The sequence below is a fragment of the Augochlora pura genome, chromosome 6, assembly GCF_028453695.1.
Source record: "Augochlora pura isolate Apur16 chromosome 6, APUR_v2.2.1, whole genome shotgun sequence".
NCBI classification, from domain to species: Eukaryota; Metazoa; Arthropoda; class Insecta; order Hymenoptera; family Halictidae; genus Augochlora; species Augochlora pura.
Window position 1 is genome coordinate 14,712,464 of NC_135777.1, and position 27,786 is coordinate 14,740,249.

At 47.4% G+C, this 27,786-nt stretch overlaps 1 protein-coding gene across 9 annotated transcripts in view; it reads right to left on the reverse strand.

Moving 5' to 3' along the window:
• The window catches only part of Rim (Rab3 interacting molecule), a 105,334-nt gene that overhangs the window by 50,232 nt on the left and 27,316 nt on the right, over positions 1-27,786 (reverse strand). For 3 of the 9 annotated variants that reach the window (XM_078183177.1, XM_078183178.1, XM_078183184.1), the window contains exons 3-7: positions 25,632-25,904; positions 24,326-24,547; positions 23,022-23,241; positions 6,420-6,633; positions 5,664-5,853 (exon numbers count right to left, since the gene is read on the reverse strand). In XM_078183177.1, coding sequence (XP_078039303.1) covers positions 5,664-5,853; positions 6,420-6,633; positions 23,022-23,241; positions 24,326-24,547; positions 25,632-25,904 — 1,119 coding nt within the window. Of the gene's footprint in view, positions 1-5,663; positions 5,854-6,419; positions 6,634-9,708; positions 9,792-23,021; positions 23,242-24,325; positions 24,548-25,631; positions 25,905-27,786 lie in introns of those variants that run through there. The other 6 variants (XM_078183179.1, XM_078183180.1, XM_078183181.1 and 3 more) reach the window with 6 other exon arrangements.

Genomic DNA, 27,786 nt, shown 5'->3' on the forward strand with positions numbered 1-27,786 from the left:
ATACTTTTTATCAATCAATATTAATTTAGCTACAATTATGGAAATTATATTTCATGCAAACGGCTTTAGATAGATTCTCAAAATGATGAAAGCGGAGAACTTCAAAATTGAAAGAAACATCTGAATTCATGTACGCCTGTATTACAGTAAAAAAGAAGATTCACAGAAAAAGAAATCGATTCACTTGTAGAATTTATACACTAATAGTAAAGGATGATAGAGTATCTAAAAACGTTCAATGTGTATTTAAAAATCTATGTATATTCAGGAGCTGTCATTACTTCCGCTTCATCGCGCGTCCGAAAACAATAATTACGCTGCTAAGTGGCAGAAATAATCCAGTAGATGTCCGATGAATAATGTAAATAAACTTCCAAAGGCGGCGCTCAAAGAACTCCTTCCCTTCCGTCGTTTCTTTGTCAATCGACCGTAGGCAACAATGCAGCAAAGGTTCCCGACATTCTACCGTCATAGCGTATAATTACTCCGACATGAGGCCGTTCGTTCGACACCGTAGATCGCGCACGCGTGGCCGAAAGAATACACGGTTCAATTTCCTGGGATCGCGTGTTCATTATTCTCGATCGTTGCGGCAAATTTCAGCTCCCCTTGACTGATCGTCCGTCAATGGAAAACTTTCCCGCTGAATCATTCCGTCCCTTTCTTTTCCTTTTTTCGCTCTCTCTCTCTCCGTCTGCTTGTTCGTCCGGGCGGAAAGAAAATTACGGTTAATCGCGGACCGGCCGCCGCCGCCCCCGCCTCACCCCCCCGGAAGAGGGGTCGATCTTGATTTCGTCGGAGGAGTACATAAGACGATCCGCTGGCAGATAAATTGCTCGATTGCCGTCCGTTTACTCGGACCGAATTTAATCTTGCTTATTTGCCTCGCATAATTGGAACACGGCCTGCCTGGCTGCCCGCTCCCCGTCCGCCCCGCCCCTGGAAACCACCCACCCGACCGCCCAGAAGCACCCTCCGTGCGCCACCCCACGGAGCTTCCTGTCTTCCTGCTATTTATCGAACGATGATCCGTGGATACACGCGAGCGCACGCGATTTCGAGAGAGCCGCTCAGGCAAATCGTTCGTTCCTGTTGCGGGAAAACGATCTCCGGCGAGGATCAAGACGCAAGGTAATTCTAGAAACTAAAGGAGAACGATCGAGAGATATTTTCAGCCTCGGCAAGGGACTCTCGGAAACTCGGTCACCGGTACCGATCGAGTTACAGACCGAGTTTCCTCGCGCGAACGCTCCCAGAGAGCGTTATACCCGGCAAAGCGCGCCGAAGTCGTCTTCCGTTTGTATTAGCCCGCCGGCCCCCCCGCGCGATCCTGCTCCCCGAGAAAAATTGTGTAATTAAAAGTTTCACCGCGGCGAGCGAGAGATAGAGGAGAGGAGAAGAAAATGAGGCGCGGGAGGTGGGATAGGAGGGGCGAAGGCGGGGGGAGGTATGAACTCCTAAGGATAAAATGCAGAGTGTCCAGCGTGAACTCGAACGCCGAAGCCGTCGCCGGGCTCGTAAACTTTTCAACGGGTTTTATTGTCCAAGTTAAGGCTAAAGAGTCTCACAGATCTTTCGAAACCGGAAATAACGACCATTGACTGCAGAGGAGGGCCATGAATTTTCACGACGGCACTCCGCTGGGACGTTCCGCGGCACCGAGTATTCTCCGCTATCGAAAGCTCCGACAGAAGCTCGAGTATCGTTCTCCTTCGTTCTTCCACGCGCAATCTCGAATCGCTTTTTACGCTTTCGAACACACGCTCGTTTTTGCCGTCACAGATTCCACCGAAATACTTATTCGTTTCGTGTCAATCGCTGTTGCGGTATCCAAACACGTTCGCTCGAGCACAAGGCTCTGCGGTAGTCTGCAGAAAGTGAGAAGCATCGGGGGGTTCGTTGCTTTATGATTTTCATGACTCTGCCAACGTTTGATTGCACACGGTGAACACTGAACGGTAAGCCTACCGTGTCGGCTAAAATAGTTGATTCCACATTGTTTGTCTGGTACTCGTTGACATTGTAAAGATTGTTTTACAGGAAATGATTCAATTAAATTCTTACATCAAAAGGTACATTGTAATAGAAACGGCAAAGAGTTTAAATTCATTCATTCATATGGGTTTATGTTAACTCCTTACCGTACTGCGTCGAGTCTGACTCGTGATGGAAATTGTTAGTCATAACTTGCTACATATGGATACTATCCCAATCTTTCAATGTTGTCTAATTAGCAATATTTAACCATAAAAATTAATATAGACACACGATAAATATTAAATTTTCTTTTCCTTCTACAAAATTATTAACCCCCATCTGTCCTTCGAAACAATTATTTAACACAGTTTTCATAGATACCGAAGAAAAAATTTTATATATTGTTTTATTAGTTCCGAATAATTGTACATTCTTTTCCATCGAGGCCATTTAATATCAAAGGACATATTATGTCGTAGACACGAGGGGCAGATGAGGATTACGATCGGAAAATTTCTAATTATTACCCGAAGATAATGTACGGCAAGGGGTTCACGTGGAATTAGAAGTTAAACCCATAAAAATAGCATTTAATATAAAAATAATAAACCGCTATTTGTCGAGAAACTAAGGGCCTCTTTATCCTAGAAAATTGGCCGAATTTTAAACTCTACAAAGAAAGGAACGGTTTGGACTATCGCTAGCTCGTAACTCGAAAGCGTAAAAATGGCGTAGTCGGCGAGGAGCGAAACGCGACTTAAGATCCCTCTTAATTAGTCCGCGGGACTCGTTAGCCAGGAACGAACGATTAGGACCCGTTGGTCCGTCGATTAGACGGTTCCGTAGAACGCGGATAACTGTCCCGGTTCCGTTCGAGCGGTTTCACGAACCGGAAAGAGAAGAGCTCGCGAAAGAATGGGCCGGGCGCGGCCGCGGATCGAAATTCGAAGCCGATTTACGAGGTCGTATAATAACAATAACGGATAATCGAACGGTGGCCGGGCATCGGCCATTCCGACGCCAGCAAATTGACAAATATACCCGGGGCCGAGGAGACTATCGGAAAACTGACGTCCGAATGGAGGTTGCCCGACCGGAAGAACAATGACGACCGATGATGCCGTTCGTACGCCAACGGGCTCCGTTTTCACGCGATGATCATGAATGTTCCTCGGTTACGAAACCGCCGACGCGACGGGTCGCCAACTGTTCACCGTGATTTTTCGACTCTGCCTCCATTGGTAGAGCGCGGTCGCCTTTAAACTCATTTGTTTCGTCGTCCTACGACCACCCGCGATTCCTAACGCTAGAAATTAATTTTCCTGCTTGTACTTCTCTGCACGATATTACGTTTGATCGTTTGCAAAGGTTTCCTCCAAATTCTACTTATTTGGCACTGAGTTCGAATCGTTCGCTATTCGCGCCGAGCCCAATGAGAGAGTTGATATGGATCTCGCAGGAGTGGTGCCAAAAATTTCTGTTATTCGTAAACGATTCGTCTAAACTTTACCTTTTAGCAGCTCCATCTGAATCGTTGAATCAATATGGACATTCACAGAATGGCTGCAGAGATACATGAAAGAAGCAGTTCGCATTTATGCATTTTTGGTAGAGCCTGCGACAGTGAAAGAGTTATAAGACTTAAAAAAAAAATCGATGTACTGCTTCCATCATTCTGAGATAATCCCACAAACAATAAAGTTTCCAGACTATGTTTTACGACTGATGCAGACCATTTTTATATTACTACAATATATTCGAAGGTGAAATCATTAACCAAAATCGCAGATACAGTATCGTTATCGAAAGTTTGGAAAACGTTGCCCTGTTGACCTCGAACATTTATCCAAACGTATCCAGAGTTCGCAAAGATCCCGAAGGGCGGCAGAATGCTTTGAACGGGGGACGGTTTGGCCGGCGCTCTACCAGACAAAGACAGAGAAAGTGTAATATTTATCGGCCTCGGCGATAAATCTCTTCGGTGCTTCCGCTTCGGAGGAGGTTGTGGAACGCGCGTCCCGCCATTCGTCCGCTTCACGGGGAGTAATAGTCGCGCCGCGGAAGAAATACATTCCCAATTAGCGCGGGTCCGCTCGCAATTCCGGCCGGAAATATCGTTTCGGAATTTGTCGTTTGGCGACACCGGCCGGTCAAGTGAGCGTCCCGTCAAAGCTTGATTAAACGCGCGCGATTGCAGCCCCGTTTTTGGTTTAATAACGCGGAACGATACATTGTCCCGGGTCGGCCGGCGCGAGATGTATCGTGTGGTGAATGAACAGTGGTGATGTGAGTGGTGAGGGGATGATGAGAGAGTCGTGTGCGAACATCCGCCCTGCCGTGGCGCCAGTTTGTTTTACCAAGCTAGAGCTAGCCCAAAGACGCGAGAGCTCGAGGATCGACAGTCCTCGACGGATGAGACACTGAATGAAGAGAGACTTTTCGGTACTTGAGTGCGAGGAATTTGATGATCGATCGATCGCGAGTCCAAGTCGCTGGGTAGCCGGTCGAACGGTGATGAGACGAGTGACAGAGAGAGAAGGTGATATCCGTGAAGAAAGCGATGGTGGCCTGCTAAAGTTCTATGGTGTCCAAGGTCGCGGCGCAAAGCCCCGGGACCCTGTCGGATAGTGAGAGACAAGACAAGACTCAAGACTCATGCGAAGGTGCGATCAATCTATTCGGTGGGCCAGGGGCGCCGCGTTCCCGAGGCGGCGCGGCAGAGCAACGGTACAAAACAATCAACAACAACAACAGCACAAAACGCAACGAGACCGCGGGAACCTCGAGTCGTCCGCGAGAAACTAGACGAAGGACACGTCCGAGCAGGAAAGCTTCGAAGCACAAAGTTCCGCGGGTAAATCGAGCAAAAGAGGTATCTTGGTCACGGGGTCGACGTGTCGCTAGCGACAAAGAGACAAGCCATCTTGAAACTTCGGCTCACCTGGCATTCGACGCGCGTCGAGGTGCGTGCTAACCCTTTCGTTGCTGCTCCGACAGACCCGACAGACCTCGATGCTAGACTCTACCGTGTCTGAACCGGAAACGAGCAATTCGTAAAAAAACGATCGAGTCGATCGGTGAACTCAGAAGTCGGGAAACTGAAGGGGTACGAGAGCTCCAGGGTTGTAGCAAGACAACGAAAGGGTTGAGTCGAAAATTTGCTAAAGAAACACTACTCTAGGTTGCACAAACCATCAGGCACTAACAAGGCCAAGGATAGTCCTCGTTGTATACGTATGTATCTCTCTCTCGCTCTCTCACGCTCTCTCTCTCTCTTTCTCTCTCACTTTCTTTCCACTAAAGTTCTATGTGAGTAAGCAAGGAACGAGGAAGAGTATAAACCGTAGTATTCCACTTTGGACGACAGAGATCCGCCACGGTTTAGCGCCTGAAAAATTCGGCCGCGCGACGCGAACAGAGAGTGCAAGCGTGACAAAGAAAAGCGTGTCGTATCCATATACATATACAGTCATAATTAATATCATAGAGATCGATCATCTCGTTGGCGAAAGTTCGCAGAGACCCCTTTTACTCGATCCACACCGTGTCTGTTCCTCCTAGGCATTCTAATCGAAGCGACTGCCTGGCCTGGCACCGAAACAGAACCCTCTGCGCCCCTTTTAATTGCGTGTGCGACCGGTTTTGCATACGACCGGCTCCCAAAACAAACATCGACGGTCGCGTACCTTGGGCAGGTCGCCCCTGTTGCTGTCTTCACTGCTCGTGAAGGTGCTAGAGGTGTCTATCCCGGAGTCTTTGGTCGCGCTGTCTTGGCTACCCTGTCGATCGGCCTCCCAGGACCACTCCTCGTGAGGGCCGCCGACATTGGTCCCACCGTCAAATCGCACTGTCTTTTTCCCCCTCCTCTCCGTGAACCTGGTGGACACGCCACATACACAGAGATACGAGACGAGCTACTCTATGTGTTTGTGTTATGCGTGTGTGTGCCTGTATGTGTGCGTGTGTGTTTGTGTGTCTGTGCGTGCGCGAGCGTATGTCCGCGCGCGTGTCCTCGAGCAGAGAGTAGATGTTCTGTGGTATGTCTACGGTCGCCGTTATCCTTGATCGTCCAAGCGAACACGTCCGCCTCCTCGTTGGTTTCGCGTCGCGACAGAGGAGATCGTCGCCGATTTCGATCCCGAGGTTGCCAGTGGACCGACGAGACCACATCCGCGGAAACGTCCGTCGTCGTCGTCGTCGTCGCTTGTCCCTCGATCGAGGAGAGAATCGCGCGAAGAAGAGGCAAAGCGATCGGAGCGATCCAGCGATCCTGGGTATCGCCGGGAGACCGGCAATCCCGGGACACGGCCGACGCGAAACGCGCGTGAAAAGACAGAGTCGCGGAACAACGAGATGTTCCGACGCGTGAGACGAGACAAGTGATTGAGTGAGAAACGAACTGAAAAGACAACACGAGTTTTTCGCCAATTATGGACACGCACCTCCTACTGTCGCCGCGCCACTCGTCGCCGCTCCTTCGGAAACTCCGTCTGACGAGCATGCTCTCCTCTTTTCGCGGCTCTCGCGGTGGATGATGACCATTATATTCGATGGTCATCGCGCTCGTGTTGTGGTGCCCGTTGTGGGGTCCGTTGTGCCTACGTCCAACGCCGGACATTGAATTCGGACCTCCCGTATGGTGGTAGTACCCCTTCCCTACAGTAGATCCAAAAACGTTTCTCTCGTTTCTCTTTTGTTTCGCTTCGGTTCCGTTTCCTGTTTTCTCTCGTTTCCTGTTTCCTCTCTCTCTCTCTCTCTCTCTTTCTCTCTCTCCCTTTCTTTCTCTCTCTCCCTCTCACTCTCTCGCCTAAGCTAGCTAAATAGCAGACCTCTCGGCGACCTTAAACCGGCTACGGTTCTAGGACAGTTCACCTCCCGCTCGCGATTACTTTCCGACACTCTTCTCTCATAGCTACGCCCGCATCCTCGTTCGATAACGATTGTCAAGAGATTTCCGACCTGATAACTCCGTTCTACCGAGATTTAGAGACTCGCCACCTCATGAACGACTGCTGAACATCTAGATTCCTAAGCGTCACCGTTCACGTTTACACACCTGAACTCTGACGTTCCTAAAAGTGCGTTGTCGGTCACTAAAGTCTGCACCTGGTCAATTTGGAATGCTTCAGAAATGCTTCTTCTTCTTTTGCACGTTTCATGCACATTGCAAAACTTGGACAATTAGACGTATTCGGAAGAAATGATTTCTTAGATCCATTTACTTATTCGCAAAAGAGTATGATCGTTGTCAGTATCGTTGTTCCAATCAAATATTTTACACGATTAACATTCACTGCGCGCTATTTTATACATTTCTGTAGAATTGAATCGTTACGATTAGTATTGAAACTCATGCGTTTCTGTCTGCATACATTTTTCGTCTACGCTTTCTTTCATTTCAATACATTTAACAAATCCGATTGTCGGACATTTCTGGCTCAGTTTCAGCCACGCCCTTGCGCAAACAAACACAGAAACGTCAATCTTCCAGAATCCGTCTAATGTGATCCAGCAAACGGGTCAGCGTTCATAAAACGTTCAAAACCCGGAGTGCTTCTCCTCGAACATATGAAATTCGGGGGTCGTGGGAGGCTTTCGCGACCGACTGCACGTGCACCGAGTGCACTGCGGCATCCCTGCCGACAAAAAAAAAACAGACTAAGACAGCGGTGCAGGCTCGCCCCTCGTGGGAAAAGTGTGAGGAACGGTGCTCGAGCGAACCAGGACCACCGTAACACGGCTGCCAGAACGCTGAACCACCGGGTAGAACATACTCGCGTCGATGTGCTAGGGCTGTGTGTGTTTATTGTATGTGTGTGTACGTATGTGTGCGTGCACAATAGCGATGCCACCTCTCGAAAGACGACCGCCCGAGATTTCCCAGGCCCCTTCGGGGCCACGAGTCTACGCCCGCCATTCTTTCGGGGAACGAAATTCGGAGTTCCGCACGCTTGCGATCTACTCGCATGTTTTCAACGCGGTTCAGCGAAAAATTAATTTTAGCCTGTGACATTTTTGAATTACGCAGTCCAACCCTTAGCTATCCAAGCGGTGGATCGTTTACTTGCAAGAATTAGATTCAGAAGGTACAAAGTCAGCCTGAGACAGCATAAAATTTGATTTCTTCTATTCGACGTTTATTTATAATCAAACTTATTATTTGAAATTCTTAAATAATCAACGCCCATGCCCATATAGGTATATCATCGGCATACTAAATGTTTTAAGTTGTATAAATTAAAAAAAAAATTCGAACGATGTCAATTTCCTATCGAGGTTCTTTCTATATCCTATCTGGGCGTTATGAGGTTAATGAATGATTCTGAATTTACATGCACTTGTAAAATATTATGACACTTTATTCAAATGGCTGATGATTGAAATGAACGTGAACTGAATTCCTGTTTCTTGAAATAGTTGCATCAAGTTTGAATTTTGCACAATAGTTCGTGAAAACCATACTGTTAAGCTTCAGGCTGTATACCTTCGTGAATTTCGCTTTAAAACGTCTCAGTATTTTCAGAATTACTGTGCGAGATAAATTGTTGCAGCGTAAATGTACATCAAAATCGACTTCAGAAGTTAAGGGCTGAAGAACAAGCGTGCCAGAATTCTGAAGCGACCGACCGAGATTTTCTATTGTTCGTACCGAGCTCGGAGCTCCACGATTCTTTGGGGGTTAGTTTCACCGTGGTCGGAAAATTGGAATTCTGCACGCTCACAGGTTGCACGCGTCGCGAAAGAACGATCAATATATCTCCGTTCGTGGAATCGATAATAAAAGAACAAGCGTGCGGGAATCCGGGGTCACGCGGGGTAGAACGTTGCGGAATCGGCCGCGGGAGAACCACCGCCGGAACACGCGCGTCGCCCAGTGCGTGGGCGTTTATGTATCTTCGAGACGAACATCGAGGAATTGTGGGAATGCCGGGAGTATCTGGTGAGCGATACGTGTACGTGGCGTGAGTGAGGTGTAAACGATATGGTATACCTGTGCACGATTCGTAGCCGTCCAAAGTAGAACAAATAAAATCTGTTACAGCTCTGCCGACCGATCGCATCTCACGATCAACGTATCTCGTGCGAGCCGATCTTAAAAATTTCAATCCGCTGCCGCAATTTCCCGCAAAGATGGAAAACGATCCGATTAATATCGAACGTACGATCGAAGAACGCGAAAGACCGAGCTACCTTAAAACAGTGAACAGCGATCGCGTATCCAAAATTCAAATCACGATGCGCGAGGGCCAAAGAAGTCCGACACGTTCTAGAGAGCTGACAGAAGAACGAAAATTTCGCGAAAATCACCGGCGAGTGTCACGTGGGCGGCCACGTGTCTCTTTTGGCAATCGTTCGCTCGTTTTCGGGCGTCGTTAGGCCAGCCGAAAAAGCCCGATGGCAAATTGAATCCTGTGAAAAACCTGCGTCTAGGGAAAGTGAAAAAGCTCCGGCGATACTCTGCCGATTCGTCCAGGTTTTCGGTTTTCTCTATCGCGACCGATAATCGAGTTGATGGATATCGCGACCGGTCAGCAGATGACGTACACACACATGCACACGCATACGCAGAGATATACATATAATATTTATATATATATTTGTTTAGGTAGATATATATGTATGCGATCGGATCATATATATATATATAGTTATACATATATAGTATATATATCGTATATATATATATATATAGCGGAAAACGAACTGCCTTATTGGAAAATTAGTAGGTACCGCGAGAAACTGACGATTCATTCTGTCCCCGGGCTTCTCCCTCACGCTCCTGGAAGTCACCACCATGGTCGGCGGTTTTTCCCCTAAAAGGCGATCTCTCTTTAAGTCACACATGTTACATAGTTATGTGCACGGTTGGGTGGGGGAGGAATATCGTTCTTTTTTTTATCTCTAAACCGCCTGGAGCAACAAAAGCGCCTAATACGCGCGGCGATCGGCTCGCGGAAACGCGCGAGCAAATCGTTTCGAAACAGGTGCTAAACGTCGGTACAAACGGAAAAAAGACACGAAACGAAACGGAAATAATGAATAAGAAACTTGGACGGAGAAGTCGCTCGTACGTAAGTAAAACAGTTCTGCTACTTGGTTCACACAACTCTGAACGAGGATCATAGTGTAATAATAAGTATATGATAACGGTAGTACGTCGTTCGGTTTAAAAACACACTGGGATCATCTATATGCTATACTCGGTTTCGATGCAAAAGAACAGAGGGTGTTTTGGGGGGCTGGGTACCATGTAAAATAGACAGGAAAAAGAAAACGGTCACTGCTATGGTATATATGTATATATATAATATAGATATATAAACTGCACTATGGAACAATCGAACACTGTACTAAAGTATGGTAAAATCGCAATGTTGCAGGCAGTGTCTGGTGTTCTCGCTACGCGCAAGAAGTAAGTCGTCGTTTCGTTTTATGATTTTTCGCCCCGACTCGAGAATTCGATCTGGGTCGATTGATTCCGGAGGGGTGGGAACGGTTTAGGTACGGTTCCAGAGGGAAGGGGGGAGGAGGGTGGACGAAGGGGAGAAACGTCTCGTTCGTCGTCGCTGCAAATAAGGCAGGGGATGCGCGTCATAAAACTGGCAAATTGGCCATACGATCGCCACGCGATCGGCTTACATCCCCTACGTGACCGAATGTCATTCAGACATGTGGAAAAGAACACCTCCAATCGGCGGTGGCTGGGTCTAGCTTGATCACGGTTGCCGGATATTTCTTTTAACTTTATGTTTAGAATCGGCTACTCGATTGAATCGTTGATTTAGTCATTGTTATTGATTCTATTCTAACTACTGGTATCATCTTCAGGTTGAATTGTCTATCTTGGTTTTTTACAGACTATATCAAAGATATTACATAGGTACAACGAAAATAGCAATTAAATATAAATATATCTCATGAACATTAACGAATGAAGTGAAGCAAAATTTAATTCAAAATATAATACTGACGTTTTAAATTGTCTTTAGAATGTGAAGGGGCTCTTAAATTATTCTTTGGACAAGAAAGATTAAGCTGCCGATTGTTAAATGTAACAATAACTTCATCCTTTCAGAGTACTATTATTATTCACAATAGTAAGTACTACCCAGTTTGTATTTGGAAATATCACGAATAGTTATTCTAATTTCTTCAATACTACAATCTGCTAACTATCAAAAGCCAATCCCATTCAGGGATGAAACTTTCCTTCCATCGTGGACATCTTCGGTTAATCGTTCGCGGTGCGATCGCCGCGTGAATTTCTTTTCTTAAAAATAAAACCGGGTGTGACTGTAGCCGTTGCAACCCCTTTATCGAAACGCGTCCCATTTTAGCAACCCCTGTCCTAAAAGGGCGGCAAACGTTCGGAGCTTAAAGCGTGGCGATAATCGGTATTCCGCGCGAAAGGCGGGAATCCTTTGCATAATCAGGCCCCAATGCCGCTACAAAGTGTTACGCGGCGGGCAGAAACGTTGATACCGTGAAACGAGGCGGCCGAGGGGGTGAGAGTCAAAGGGTGTTTTAAAGCGTAGCCAAGGTAGGCGGGTATAGTCACGCATCCGCGGCCATCGGATCCCATAAACACGCCGGTGTGTGTATTTTCTGCTGAACGATGCTCTCGCGCCCGTAATAAATAGAAGACTCTCTCGCGCGCGACGCACACGCCGGTAGCTGGGAAGATAGAACCCGTAAACGAGGGAGAAAGAGAGAGCAAGAAAGAAAGAGAGAGAGAGAGAGAGAGAGTGAGAGAGAAAGAGAGAGAGAGGACAAGGTGCGCGCGGATCCGGCACACGGAGTCTTAATTTAAAAGTTAGATGACACCGACTCACCGCATATAAATCACTCCGGGATTCTACCCACCACCAGCGACCCTCGCTCCCGACCCCCGGTATCTGGTTCGCAGACCGCCCACGCGAAAAACATCCCGGAATTTACGAGGGACTGATGTACCCTAAGTAGAACAGCCTATTTACACCGCCGCGGCCAGAAGCGTGGGACCGCATGCATCACCGTACTCTCGCTTAACTGAATTCTAATCGTCCGTCGTTCACTAATTCATTGTTCTGTCGTTCGTTCGTCCCTGACTGCTCAACTCCCACCCCTTTCGATACACGAAATTTCTTTCGAAGCAATTTCGTTTCTTGATCCCTTAGTGTCGAGGCTATATAATTAACCCCTTCCCGTACTTTAGCGAGTCAGACTCGCGATGAAGATTTTTGCCCAAACATAAATATCGCGAGGCTGAGTCGCGAAAACATACTTGGGCCAAACGTAAACATAACGAGCCGAGCTCGCGGACTGATTTTTTGCCCGTTACGTTACAAACATCAGTCTGGTCTGTTTAGCGCGCATTGATGCGGACCGCTCGGGCCCGAGTTTCGTCGAGCTAAATGGCACGGGAAGGGGTTAAACGTAGCTATGCCCAAAATACATTACTGTAATTATACCATATACTAATAAAAAATACAACATAATTTTTGTTGTTAATGTACTTGTATAATAGTAAGATTATGTCAGTATTATAATGGCGTAAGGTTATGGTGATGGTCTGTATATCGTACGAATGCCGTTATTGGAAGTTTAAAGTACTACTATACTACTTAAAATAAAATTTGATTTAAGGGAGAACATAATAACCATAGATGAAATAATATCATATTTTGCGTAACCATTAAATAAGTTCTAAAATTTGTATATATGGTAATATGGATCCTTCCCTGTTTACTTCAACAACTATGAAACAATTCAAGTGATCGATAAACGGTACGCTTCTGGCCCCCTCACTAAAGAACAATCAGCAGCTACTACCAATTTTCGCTGACGAACGAGACGTCGAACCGGGTGTGAAACAGCGACGCACCTCGTTCCACGAGATGGCCAGGTCCGTCGACGATATCGGCATGGACGCTGCTACGGTCACCTTTATTAGACAGCCGGTCGCAGCTCGGGGCTACACCGTATCGTCGTCGATCCCGGCGATATCGTGGCCCGTAACTCCGGCGTATTAAGTATATTAAAACGCCGTGGGCTTTTCCGTGTCGGAGATGCGTCGCGACGTCAAGGGGAGAACGTTGATAGAAGAGGAGGGGGCGGGAGACGCTAACACGGGACAAGGGTGTATTAATCTACAGGGGAACGTTCTCCGCGAACGTACACGTCGTTCCTGAAAACGAATGAAAAGTCTGTTTAATAGAATTTCAGCGTGAACGAGGACGAGGCAGGCGGATATATCTAGGGTGTTCATGGGGTGGTGGTGGTGGTAGGCCTGGATCGGATCGGAGGGTGTCGGACTGTCAAAGGTGCGGTAATCAAAGGCGACAGGCTCGATGAGAGGCCAAAGCGTGGCCGTGACAATTTATCCTTCGTATCTCCGTCTCTCCTCGTCCGTCTCGGATGTATCCGGTGGACGTCGCAGCTCCGGCCTCTCTGGAAATCCTCGTTAAAGGGATGGTCTCGCGGGCTGCGAGGGCGCGTAACGGACTTACCTCTCGGAAACTTCTACAAACTAATTGTATCTCTAGTCACTAATTGTATTGTGTGCATCTACAAATGGGAGCAACAACGCCGTCCGACTGTAGCCGGGCTCACTTTTCTCTCGCGTGCCGAATACGGCGAACGGGCCCGGAATATCGCCTCGCGGGGAACCAGTATCGATTCCCCTATTATCGATGGATCCTTCGGCAGGATCTGATCGCGCGCGACTCATTCACTTCGTGGCTCGCAGCTCGAGCGTGGAACGTGCCATCGACGAGCCGATGCTCTGCAGATTTCTTAATGACCATTGGTTTACGAAAATGTTCATTCCAGTTTCCTACTTCGCCTGTACTATTCGCAGGTTATACTAATTATTCGACTGCGAATTTTATGTGTTCACGTAAAGAATGGGTAACATGAACACAAGACGTTGGTATCGTCGAGAGATCTTAAAAATACGTTTGTCCTATTAAATCATTTTTTTTACTCCAGTTTGTTGCAATTCGAATACAACAATCTTATTTTCATTAAAATTCATAGTCCAGTCGTAATCGTTTTATATGTTTTACATATTTATGTTACTTTCGTTTATTGCTTCCTTTTTCTGACCCTTCCTTAAATTATTTATTTTTTCCCTCCGTTAGTATCGTATCTCATTATCTTACTCCTTGCTTTCTTGGAACAGGAGGTATTTTTATCTTGTTAAAGAACGAGATGCAGCCAGAGATATAACTCTGCGGTATTACAATTTCATAATTCTTTCTATCTAATTGCATATTCATTTGCATTTACGTAGTTCTCACAATTTACCCTCATACGTTCCTTGTGATAAACAACACCCTTTTTCATTCCTATATACTGTCAAATAATAAATTTCCCTCTGTCCATATTCTAGAGTACGTTCCCTTAACACGTAACATGATAAATAAAACGTAATTGATTGCCTTGATATAAAAGAAAAAATTAATAAACTATAGAATCCATAGGATCTTTCATACCATTTCTGAGGAGCACACGAAACTGAAGGAAATCCTGAGAAGTTCGGATCACCGGGAGCACAACTGAGGTCGAGGCCCTGACGAACGTACGTCAGAATTAGATGATTTCTAGACACGGGAACAGAAACGGCAGCAATTTCGACCAATTGTTTGAATAATCGTCGCTCCGGACGAAAACGGAGAGGCACCGCGAGGAGAATGCGCGTCGACGGCGTCCCTAATAAGCGCGATCTCCGCATAGCGGCTGCCCTGGCCATCTGCATCACCGCGTATGCACCAAACGCGTAGCTGCACTACTGCCGGCGCGGCGTGCAGTACGTTAGCGTTGTATGCGACGCGGCGTGCGTCCGTGAATGCGGGCGAACCAGGTGTGCACGACGAAACCAGCGACGCGTCTGATTATACCGTCCGCGGACCCCGAATCCGGCACATCGCGACGCCTGAACCGTGGCTACAAGTCTCTGTAAGCCCCCTAATCTGACCCCGTTGAGGTCCGACCCAGGAGACAACCGGCAGAATTTATTTCCAACTTAATCGGCGACTACCGCGGAAAATGAAATTAGTAACAAGCTTTCCCCTTTCGCTGCCGCATTCGGCCGGCTTTGAATCGACGCCGGTTTCCGAGCATGATTTACGAAGCAATGAAAAAACCCGAGGTTCAATCGTGCGCCCTCTACCACGACACGAGCAACAGTGTTTATTCTGAAACGTTTTTAACAATGTTATATGATTATCGAGACTCTAGACACTGTACATTTTGACGTTTACGGCCAGTTAAATTTTGATTCCTCCTTGCTGCGAGCATTTGTAAACTATGTTCAATCATAGAGCATGGAAGAATAAAAATGTCAAACCTTAGTCAACGCACGCAAGCTTGCTATTGAAAAAGTAATCTGCTTTTCTGATCACTGCAAAATTTTCTGACACTCAAAATTACATTGCCGTAACCTTTGAAATCATGAACGAAACACAACTTGTTGGACTAACTCGTCGATCTCGTTTCACTCTACAACTAACCGTTCCGAACTAGTATATCGAAGTAACTCGGCTTGTCAACCGACGAACGCAAAGAAGCGGCAGCCAAGAAAAGCGGCAACCACCGCATCGACATGATTTATGGTCGAGATCACGGTCGGCCGTCTCGTGGCACAGCATGGCGGCCGACACAGCATCGAAAGGGTTAGTATGCTGCAGAATGGAAGCGACGCGAAGTTTATAAAGTTTTTCCGGGGCTTGCCGAGAATCGAGTAATATCTTATGCATTCCGAAGAGCTTGCGAACGAGATCGAAACGCGCCGGCTCCTCCTTGGTACGAGAACTTTGTATTCCGGAGCAAGTGATTTTGTTGCGTCCGGCCGGAGGGGCGCGCCGGTTCCCCGCCAGTAAACAAAGTAATTTCAATCCCGACAGTCGGTGCCGGAAGCGGATAATGCCGGGGCAAGAACCCGGGCCAGCTGAAAGGCGACGTCGGATCCAACTGCCGGTCGCTCGACCGTCAAATTGCAATGTCTTCGGATTAAATTTCGATGGAGCTGCCAGACCCCGATCGTGTCGTAGGTGGATCGATCGGTGCACAAAGAAAGGAGTATGGACCCGGCGTGTTCGAGAGAGGATTCTCGTGTAACAGGCTCGAAAAATCGATTTCTTCTTCGGGGTGCATCAACGGTGCAATGTTTCAAGAGAATGCTCTTGAAATTTTGCGGTCGGATTCGCTTAGGTAACGAAGTTGCAGACCATTTAGCGTGACGCTGTAGAACAGGGAGAATTGGAAACTGTAAACGTGTTTTCCGCGGAAACTAATTAATTGATCAATTTCGTGCAATACCTGTGCTATGCCAAAGAATTTTATTTTCGAAACAAAGAAATCATTCTTCTTATAGACGTCTCACAGTGATCGATGATCATTATGAATGAGACTGTATTTTACAAAAAGTAATACGTATAATATGTACCGCTTTGTTTGTTTTATTAATGTATTGGAATTATATAGTATAATAATAAATAATAACTTATAATTTATTATTAACATATGACAATAAGGTTACGTTAATAATATAAACCAAATAACACAATGTTAATGTTATTGATTATAACATTAATTTCCTATCAATTTATGAAAAATACAGGTTCCTATTTCGAACATGCGCCATCGTTTAAGGGTTAACAAGTTAAAAGCATGTCTCCTCGTAGCTCAAGGATGTACCTATACGTTCCGAGAATATTTCTTCCGTCAATAATAGTCGTCCGGAATACATTTCATAAAAATCGCAAGAATCCATTTCGAAGAATGGACGGACATCGGTGTAGTGAATCGACGGGCCGCATCGAAAGGAAAATAATTAAACGAGACAGCCTCCGTCCGTTCATAACTTATTGCTGGTCTGTCTAGGAATTGTGTACTTCCTCGATCACCTCGGATCGGTCTGCTTTTGTCGCAACTCCCGGGAGCCGGCATGTTAATAAAACTACAGTTGCAAAATTCAAGAGACAGTCTCGGGGATGATCTTTGCATTCCGACCGTGGTTCATCACGAATTCAGCTGGATCCCCCATGACACAGATCCGACGAGGCAAAATGTTACGAATCCGGCCCGGAAACCGACGACGACGCCCGTGATATCGACGCTGCCCGCCGCGCTGGCTCCCGCGAAATCCGCGCGGTTGATGCCTCGGAATTTTTCCACGGTTTTAATAGGTTTCCGCTTCTGTCAGCTGCGGGAGCTCTCGCTCTTCGGATTTCCCGGCGTGGCCTCGAGAATCGATCCGGAACCGCCGCGCCGCCGGTCGGGCAACGTAAACACACGGCCTGGTGCCGGGGATCTATTAAAGCGAAGATTACCCAGGTGCGTGACGCACGAGCCGCGCAGTACTTATGCAAAGCTCGTGTCCGTGACGAGGACACCCTGCCGAAAATCTCCGTTGAGCTATCCCAAAAGGGGCGGTACGGATGAATGGACCCCTGTCCGAAGAAAAAGAGATATCCTTTCTCTCTATACCTTTCTCTCTCTCTCTCTCTCCCTCTCTCTCTCGCTCTCTCTCCCTCTTAGGTCGCGTCTACGTTCTGCTTCGCACCACAGCGCCAACCCAGAAATAGCGACGGGGTAGATGTTTGAGCTCGCCCACGTGTTGGCCGCGTGACGTCATGTCGGACGTGTAGGCGTCGCGAGAGGCTGGCTGGATCCAGGGGGTAAAATCGAGGCTGTAGGGGAGAGAGACTAATTTGCAGGAAGCAAAAGAGAGAGAGAGAGAGAGCAAAAACCGACTCCATGAACCGAGCCGTGGAAACTGAAGAAATAGCGTGAAGCCGACCAGAAACGGAAAGATACGCCGAGAAATGTGGAGGCGATGCTGAACAGCCTCTGGAAGATGCTCAAACGCTGATAGCTGGAGAGTTACGGGGCAGGTGATCCGCGAGAAAGATTCCGGGATCGGAAAGTTTGCCATCGTCGGGTGACCGCGTCCGAAAATTTTTCTGACGCTACAAAGTCAACCAGACAGCGATTCTGCTGAGAAATCGTCGGAGGAAGTTTCCTATACCCAGTTCTGCGGCACTGCTTTAAGATGCGAGACCGCGAGTCATAAATTCATAGCGATTTAAATAGCAAAAGAATCTTGTTAAGCTCACTCGGTTATTTGGATTATACGGTCAATCAGGAAAGTCATCGTACACACTTTGACACTCAGACAGCGTTGTCTGGTTCTAGTTGGACCCAAAGTTCAAAAATTGTTATATGAATATTAATTTTCTGACAGCTATATGAAATTTTCACATGATTCTTAAATATCTGTAAAAGAATGAGGGTATCTGGAAGTAATAGCTTGAAAAATATGTTGCCAAAAATTGGTAAATAAAATTATAAACGATTCTAAGTATAACACGATATCTATAACATCACAGAAAATCACAATTTCAAATCGGACCACATAAAGAAACTGAAACTGGGAATTTAACATTGATTAACGTTAAAATCCTAGTTTTAGTCAGTCCAAATATGTTACGACACTTTGATTTTGAAAGTCATGAAAGAAATAGCGTCATTCGTGTATGACCGACATAGCACTGAACAATGTATAATTTTTAAAAGCGAATCAAATGGTGCGATTTTTACTATGGACTTCGATTGATTCGCGAGAATTACAAACAGAAAGTTAGCATCGCTTTCTACAACATTTTCATCAAAATCTTCCATTTGAACTCATTTATGACGAAGATTACTAGTTCGAGTACAAAGTTGTAACGAGATTACCTTCAACGCATTATGGTTATTAAAAACCAGAAGATATTTTCGTCCAACTTATGTTTCTTACAATTACCTTAAATAATTTTTCTTCTGCATAAAGATCAAGAGTCTAAACATTAGTATTCATAGAGTTGAAACAATAACCATAAAGTAATATCCTTCGAGGCTGCACAATTTCTGTAGATAAATTGCACTTGGTTCGAAGGAGGTCAATATTAATTCAAAGACTGAAAAACCACCGTGTGGCAGCGTTACGGAATCTGTTAAAAATGGCAAATTTTAGAATTCCTGGTTAACCGTGCATCTACGTCGGAGTTTTCCCGGTGCTCGACGTTTGTTTCCCGACAAAGCTGAAGCAATTATGAAAAAGTTGTGGAAAAATGTAAAGGGGAAACGAAGTACGAGAAACGTTTCTCGATGAGAGGAGAATATGCGTGGCTGAAAGACGGTACTGCGACTGTGACCGGGGAAAAAAGGAGTAATCTTAGACAAAGCGCGAGAGAAACTAGAATAGGGAAAATAGAACACGCCAGGTAGGAAGAGATATAGGCAAGAAGGATTGAGAAATGGGGGCGAGGGAAATCGCATCTAACCAAAAAGTACCTGCATTTACCAGTTAAAAAAGAAACGACGTACAAGCTAGAAAAAAGAAGGGAGAGAGAGAGAGAGAGAAAGAGAGAAAAAAGAAAAAGGAAAAGAAGTACACCGACGGGAGGATAGACGAGAGCGACGAGGGTGAGAATTGAGGAAAACAGAGACGGAAGGGCGGTAAACGGGGCTGGCGAGCGAGGAAGGGGGATGGAGGTTATACGGGCAGGCGAGGCAGAAAGAGAGAGAGAGAGAGAGAGAGAGAAGAAAGAGGGGGGGTGGGCGAGGGATACCAAGGATCAATGCAACGACGAGACTGGGAGGGCAGAACCCGAGAATTCCCGCAGGATACCGGTGCGATATGCCGCGATACACGATCGCGGAGATCCGATCAAGGATTTAACGGCTGCGAGGATAGCTGGGATGCCGATCAGGCGTCCACGCATCCTTGGCCAAGTCGATATTCGAGAAGAGGATTGCAGAAATTGGAAGAAAATTCACCGGCAAGGATTTCCCCGGCTGATATTTTCGCTCGTGGACGAAAAAACAGACTTACTCTCCTCCCGACTCCGTCGCGGGGAAACTTGCGACTTTTCTATAGAGATCTCGAGAGATCTAGAACTCGTCCTCTCTTTGTGCCCGATGATTGAACCCACGACCGGGGGAGAACCGTGTTCCGAGCTTGAAATCAACGATCGAGACTGGAAATTACAACGAAGATGTATTAAATCAATTTCGATCCTGTCGTCCTGGTTCGCGAGAACAGATGACTATCTCGAGAAAAACGACCTTCTGGAGGAAGAAAGAGAGACCCAGCTAACCCCAGAGGGAAAGAAGAACACACCGATATCAGGCAACGACGTTGTTGCTATTTCGCGCGAGCTGCTTTCCTGATGATGCGCACCTCGATGAATCGGTTCACAGTTCGCCGATCTCGTGACTAATCAGCCATGATCTTGCGTACGTGCGCACACGTACACGTTTCTATACAGGAGTGTAGGCGCACTCTCTCTCTCTCTCTCTCTCTCTCTCTCTCTCTCCTGTGTTCTCTATTCCCGGCAGCAGCAGTTCGAAACCGGCTCGAATGTGCCGCACAAAAGCGAACGAGCGAGCGTTCGCGTGTGTCGAGTGTTCTCGTGAACACGCGGCGAAAACGTGGGAGCGAGTGAGCGAAACGAGCGGCGTAACGCGGAGATCCAGCCGTCGGTAACCTAAATTTACTCATTAGCCAAGGATGAACCCGGTTTCGCTGTTCCCACCGCGGCTTCGGGCTCGAGCTCGAGCCTGTGCACGGGGGCGCGCGCGCGCACACCGACGCCTTCGCGATAATGCAGTATCGCTTTTCATCTGCCACTCCATTCGGTCCGATCTCTGGCTGCGCGCGTAGAGTAGACCTACTTTCCCCGTTTCGAGTATTTCAGACCGGGGCGGGACAGTCTCTCCGCGCGCTCTCTCTCTCTCTCTCTCTCGAGAGAGAGAGAGAGAGAGAGACGCGATCGGTCCATTATCCCGATACGTTCGAGCCCGCCGGCCCCACTACCGTCGTAAACCACTGGCCGAGCAACTCGTAAACCCTTGGTATTAGGTTTGTGCTCGCCCCTCTCGCCTACGAAACCAGCTTCTGGTCTCAGATCATAGAAGAGAGACGGAGACTGGAATATCGCGGGCTGGAAGCGTTAATCGGTTTTATGAGGACGCGTGAGCACGCGGCGACGCGTGAGCTTTTTCAGACTGCATGAACATCGGATCGGTCGATTACACTTTCCTTGGTCGGCTCGCCTGTAAATATCCGCGGTACAGGTGCACACACTCTCCGTAAACCAATTATCCGCTGACACGGAAAGCCCGTGCTCTCCTCGTGCAGCGAGTTTCAAGGGCAGAGCTGACCCTCCCGACCAGCTAGCTCTCTCGCCCTAATGTCTCCATCCCCCGAGCCGCCGCCAAAGCCGCCGTCGATCCTCCACGGCAGCCTCTGACGGTAATTCGACGGTGGATTTGACGTTTAACCGCGCCGCTGCTGAATTATACGACTGCCCGCCGCGAGGATGTGACATCTCGAAAGAGTAACGGGCCGATATTGCTGTCGATGCCGATGAACCTTCGCGAGAACTGTCCTGGACTCGAGCTGAGAAACCGAAGTCAACGTGGCCCCGATACCGAATCGAACGGCCGCAACACACCGCTCGGCCACCTCGTAAGATTCGGGTCGCCACTTCGAACCTCATTTTCTCGCTCTCGCCTCCGTCCGTGAAAGCCCGCTGAATTATCCGCAATAATTCCGGCAGCGAGCCGTGTGTTTCGATATTAAACGGTGTAACTCCGGGTTACTACTTGCTCCGGGGCCACCGGCCCCCCCCCCCCCCCCCCTAGAGCAAATAAACCCCGCCCACTAACGCTTTAGCCGCGCGCGAATTCCGGATTCCTTGCATTTTTAACGATCGCACGGCGCCGCGCTTCTAACGGCTCCGCGTGGAATTCATCGAGCGCAATCTCTGTCGCGGGCTGCTTCGAGAAATTCATGAGATTCGGTTTTTACCGAAGCACTGGGCTTGTGTCTTCGGATTCGTTTAATTGGGGTCGTTGGTCTAGCGAGATCTCAGGAGATCGTTCGGCGATGTGTATGCTTCAGCCACCATCATTTCGGTTCAGGGGTGAAATTAGCTCTCTAAGTTCGGGCTGTACACTCTTTTAACCCTCATACGCTTCTAGGATGAAAATTCCATCCAGTTTTTGTTCTCGAATGTGACAATATGTTTGATTTCTGAAACTGCTTCGGTTGGCTTCCGGACCATTTCGATCCACTGCGACAAACCGTAAACGACGCACTTCAGGTGGCAAAAGAAGCCCATGTATGTATTTGATGAGTACAAGTTTAAGATATCCGTTTCGGGGTACGCAGCTGCAATGAGAAAACTGTAATGTTTACAAGAGATGCACTTCAAGAGTGTGTTCAGACTTCACGGATGATAAACCTAATCAGAGCCAATTTTACAGTGTCGTAGACGTGTGATTCCCGAGGATCGATGTATAGTATGATATAGTGGATGATGTCTGAGGATCAGTGTAACTATTTCTAAGGAACGTATGAGGGTTAAGCAGCATCTGTTCAGAAGGGTGATTTTAGCATTAAGCACTATGATCAAGCATCAAACGTCTCTCTGTATTACGTAGCTTCCAAGATAAACAACCAATTACAGCAATCCTAATTCGGGGAGCTATTTTCATTCCCAACACAAACGACGGCCGCTAAACACAATAATACACACCGAATACTTCTCCGAGTTCTATCTATACAAGATTCATTAAAAAACCAGAGGACGCTAATCGACCAAAACACAGCCCTGGTAAGCACGAAGCAGTCGATCCACGAAGTGTCACATCCTCGCCGGCGTCCCGATCCGTGTGTCGTCGCCTCTCGATTACTATCGGACACGAGAATCTGAACGAAAGAAAGAGTCATATTGGTGTTCCCACTACGTGAGAGGAGGAAAAAAAAAACTGTCTGGTAACACAATACTTACATGAGAGGTCGTGAAACGCGACGGTCGGGATAGCTTCGAAAAGAACAAATGGTAACGCGAGGGCGACTGCAACAACGGGTCTATCGTGTGCTCGCGGCTCTTCGGGGTTGTATATAATTAAACCCCTCGGACCGAAGAAGATTCGGCTGATCAATAACCAGCGACGGTCGACGTAAGTAAAAGGGGGGAAGAAAATAGAGTGATCGAACGTGGACTCACCCTTCTCGGACTCGTCAGGCTCGGGCGTGCTGCGCTCCTCCTCGCTGCTGCTGAAGCTCCTTTGGGGCTGAAGAGCGCCCTGCCCGCCCACGGACTGTGGGGGACGCGCGCTCTGCATCTGATGCACCGAATGTTGCTGAGGAGGATGGACCTGGGATCGAGGCGGGCCAGCTTCTACCGTCGGCTGGCCATATGTCATCGCGTGCTCCGTGTTCTGGTCCTGCGAACCGAAAAAAGCTCGGGATCTATACGGTTCCAGGGACGGGGTGCAGGATCTCGCGCGACCTGCGGACAAAACTCGACCGAAATCCCACGAGAGCGAGAGCAAGTCCACAAGAGAACAAGTCGGAGCATTCACGGAAACATCCGTTTCGTCGGGGAGACTTACTGATATCTTCTCGAGGTAGCAGCCTCGGTATCCGCGTCGAACACAGAGCGAGAGCGAGAGCGAGAGAGAGAGAGAGAGAGAAAGAATGAAATAGAGAGATAGAGATAGATAGAATAAGAGAGCTGACTCTACTAAAAGAAGCAGAACAAGAGAGATACGGGAGAGAGCTTGCTAAACTCATACCGGCTCCGCTAGCATTTCTAACAGATACTCTACCTACATCTTGCAGGATTTTCTAAAGTAATACAAGCAAGAACGATTGTTACTCTGGATCTTACTTGGCAAACAGGGATGTTACGCTAACTATATAGTACAGTATATTATATATATATATATATTTAACTTGATGCTTCGATAACGAGTGCACAAGGTACGTCGCGTTATTTTGTAGCTCGACTACGATGCGCCGATGTCGATAAGGGGACGTGCTGAATCGAAGAATGACGGTGGCAAATGTTCGATGGCGGGATGATCGAAGGCGCGGGAGATAAGATAAGTCGCGTGTGAATCGATTATCAACAGGGCCGAGGCGAGTAGCTGGAACCAGGATAAAGCGCCAGCCGTCCCCCCTTGTTCCATTCGATAACTTCGTTTCGCGGATCTTCCGGAAACTGCTCGTTCGAGAGGCCTCTCGAGCACCGCCTACGCAAGAATATCGGCTAGCTGCGCTCCTACGCGCTCGCAGCTCTCGTTTCACGAGAACAGAGAGAGATAGAGAGAGACCGAGAGAGAGAGAGCGAGAGAGCGAGAGAGAGTGTGTGAGAAAGATAGAGAGAGAGAGAGAGTGAGGGGGAAGATAGAGAGCCAGCGTACTTGTTGAATGTTTAATTTTCCAAGAGTCTCGCAGCGTCTCGAGCGTTAACGTCATCGTCGGGACAAGCCGGCTCGATCGAACGAGGGAATCGGGCTTCCTTACCGAGTAGATCTTTCGTTGACGTTGGTAATTTTGTTGCTGTTTCAAAAGAGCGTCGATCTCGCCGATGTACAGGCTCGGGTCATCCTCGTCGTACGCATCCGGATGTCGCGGCGCCTGCTGCGACTGATGAGAGGGTGCTACTTGCGGCGTCGGCAACGTCCTCGTGTGAGGAGACACCGACATGTCCACTCTATCGCTTGTGGACAACGGACGCGCTGGCACCTGAAATCGCGACCAGCAACTTCCATTTCTCGTACGAGACCCCTGCGGCCCGCTTTCGCCCACGATCCGCTAGCAACATTCTTGCGAAACTGTGTCGTCTGCGTCGTGGTTCTAGGCGACCTTTCGGGCTGCGCGACTTTGGACCATTCACAAAAGGGAACCAGGATTCGTTCCGCAACTTCCGAACGATAGTTTTTGCAAAATACAGGACTTGTTACTCTTAAGCGGGCAGCAACCCAAACCGCAACATCGGACTTTGTGTCTGTCGCAGTCTATTTTCGTAGCTCTAGAATATGGTTAAACTTTCTACAGGATATTCTCAAACTTGCTGCGTGTTAGAGGGCATGTTGATTGTAGATTTAAGGGTCGAACGATCTACAGTGGATTTTTATCAGAAATAGTTGCATTAAAGATCCTAGGATCACCCATTATTTTCTCGGCAATTTATGTCGGTTGTGTTTCGTTTATGGTGGCTCTTTTGTATAACAACTGAAACGTAAACTGAATGAATTTTTACCCTGAGAAACGTATGAGGGTTGAGTTACGACGAGTTACAACATTTCACTCGTGGAAAGTACTCGTCAAGAAGTACCTCTTCGTACACGTTTTCTTTGCACCGCTAATCGTTCGTGTCGACGAGTGAACGCAACCTTTAACGTAGACGTAAATCGCTAATATTCCCTTCGAAAAATCGAATGCATGAATGCAAGTGTGCTATATAGATGATACCTTGAGCTAGAAAATTTCGGCGCAAGGACAAAGATGATCGCTAAAAGCTGCACGAAAGACAGAATCGTCCAAAGTGTCGCCGGTCAGGATACGTGAGTATGGCAGTGTGAGTATACGTATTATATGGTGATATAAAACGGGCGGTCTCGGCTAGGCACCGCCGAGTTTGGTAGCATACAGGATAGAGCGGCGGTGGGGGGTTTAGGGCGGTGTTTACTTTGCGGATATTCTGTTTCGTATTTTTGGTACATCCAGAGCAACAGTGCGTGCACGAGCGCTATTTAAATATATACCGCCGCGGGGACACTGCCCCGCGGTCGAACAGATAAATGAGAATGATGATTAGAAATCGTACTTGCTCTTGCTGAGAGTACTGTCTTCTGAGCTGACTCGCGCTCCTTTGTAACAAGGGCAGATTCTCCTTCTCAGCGGCGCTGTGCGCTCTCTCGAGTTTCAGTCTTTTATCCTGAGTTTGGTCCATGAGTCCCGGAGGACCACCCACCTGCATGTCCTGCATCTGTTGCAGCATCGCGTTGTCCGCGATACCGAGGTTCGGGTTCGTCATCCATACTCCGGTCCTCGACACGAGTTCTTGCTTCTTGCGGCAGATGATGCACACCCATATTACCTGCAACCAGAATTCCATATTATTGTCTTATTTGGGACGACCTACGGCAGTCCAAAACTCAAACAAAAGTCTACGGAACGGACAATAATTAAAGAGCCTCGATATTACACTTTTAATCAGTTTAATTAACTGTGAATTTATATTTTTAATGTTCACAGCATCGGGTCATATTAATGACGTGTGTCAAATTGACTCTCAACGCTAGCGGCGATGTACGTCAAACTAATTCCGTATCACTACAATAGTAGTGACTTGACGTCAAATTGACTACATATCGTTAGTGGAACTATTGATATGGAGTCAGCTTGACGTCAAGTCGCCAATGTTGATAGAGAGTTGATTTGACGTCACGTTACCACTACTGATATTAAAACAGTGCTAGCTTACAATTGCACCACCAAGGTATCAGAAGCGTGTGAAATCCTGCAGATTGCATAATCGTTCACAATCTTCGAACATCTACCAAACATCGACAAACGCCGTGTTTTTATGATATGCTTAATAAAGTAAAGTTTTTCATGTAAATCAAAAGTTTTATAGATGAGTTTTTAAGAAGTGTAATCAAACAGAGTCTTGACCAACGCAAGCTGAAAAATAAACAAATAAAGAATACATATCAGTAGTGTTAAAAATTGCATAAGCCAAAACATTTTTAACAATGTTATCACAGCCTGACAATTTCTACGAACACCAGGTTCTTGCGATCTGCACGACAGACTGCAGAAGCTCCCGTAAACTAGCGTTTCTGCAGTTTAGGAAGAATGGTTAAACAAGATCCCAAGTAACCGCAGCGTTTCCGCAGGTTCGGAAATGCTGCAATTTTGAAAACCGAATGGCTCGGGGCCGCGGGGTCAGAAACTTGTTGAAAATTCGCGACGCGGCGTGCTCCCTGGTGTCCCAAAAACTGAAAGTTTCAAAAAGCCCGGTTATCTGAAAGACGTCGAGGTTGTTCAGCGCTCCGGAGCCTACGGTCTTTGCCAGCCGAGTCCCGAGTGCCCTGTTTTAGCTAAAATCTTTAATAACATCAGGCCGTGGAGTCGCGGAGAGAAAGAGTCCTGGATCCGACCGATCCAGGTCACCGGCTGCTTCGAGGATATTGCTAGGAAATTATCTGTAGGAAGTCGACCAGTTACTACGCAAATTGAACCGTGTAGGCTGGAGGTTCGATTCGCCGAGTCGTCGGCCGCGTGTATTCTCTGCGTGCTCGGAAACGACGTACCCCTTTTTTCTTTTGCCAACCAATATTCGTGAGTCGGTCCGCGCGGACCGGGAAGCGCGTTAAAAATAAAAGGAGCCGGGAGGGTGCAGCGAGCCAAAAACGCCGGAGAAGTCGAACCGAAGCGTATTTTTGGCGTCAGCCTTCGCGGGAAACTCCCGGCGGCCTTGCCGTCGGAGGAAAACTGTAAAATCCCGTTTAACGAAGTCCCTGGCTCCGTGGCGGGCCATCGCCTCGGGCTGAATTCTTATGCAAATCCCCGCTGCTCCCGGTAACGTTAAATTAAATCAAGCAGATCCGCAGCCGATGCAACGGCGAACGAAAATAGCTGGCTGGAATCCGCTGCTACTAGCCGAAGGGCTCGCGTTGCTGACATTTTAGGACCCTGGGACTCAAGAAACGCGCGCGCTCTTTAAATTAAGCTCTGGCGGGTCTATGCTATGTGCCAAGGATATGAGGAGAGGAAGAAAGAACGGAGAGAACTTGAAGAAACTGACGAAGTTCCGTTCTATACTTGGAACTTGTGCCGAATTTGTTGGAATCGTGAAATCGTTTGATAAAAGATACACATATCTATTGAACCCAGGACATTTTGAGATGTTCAATTAGGCTGAGGGAGAAATTATTTTGAAGACATTAAATTTTTATACAAAATTTTGCATTATA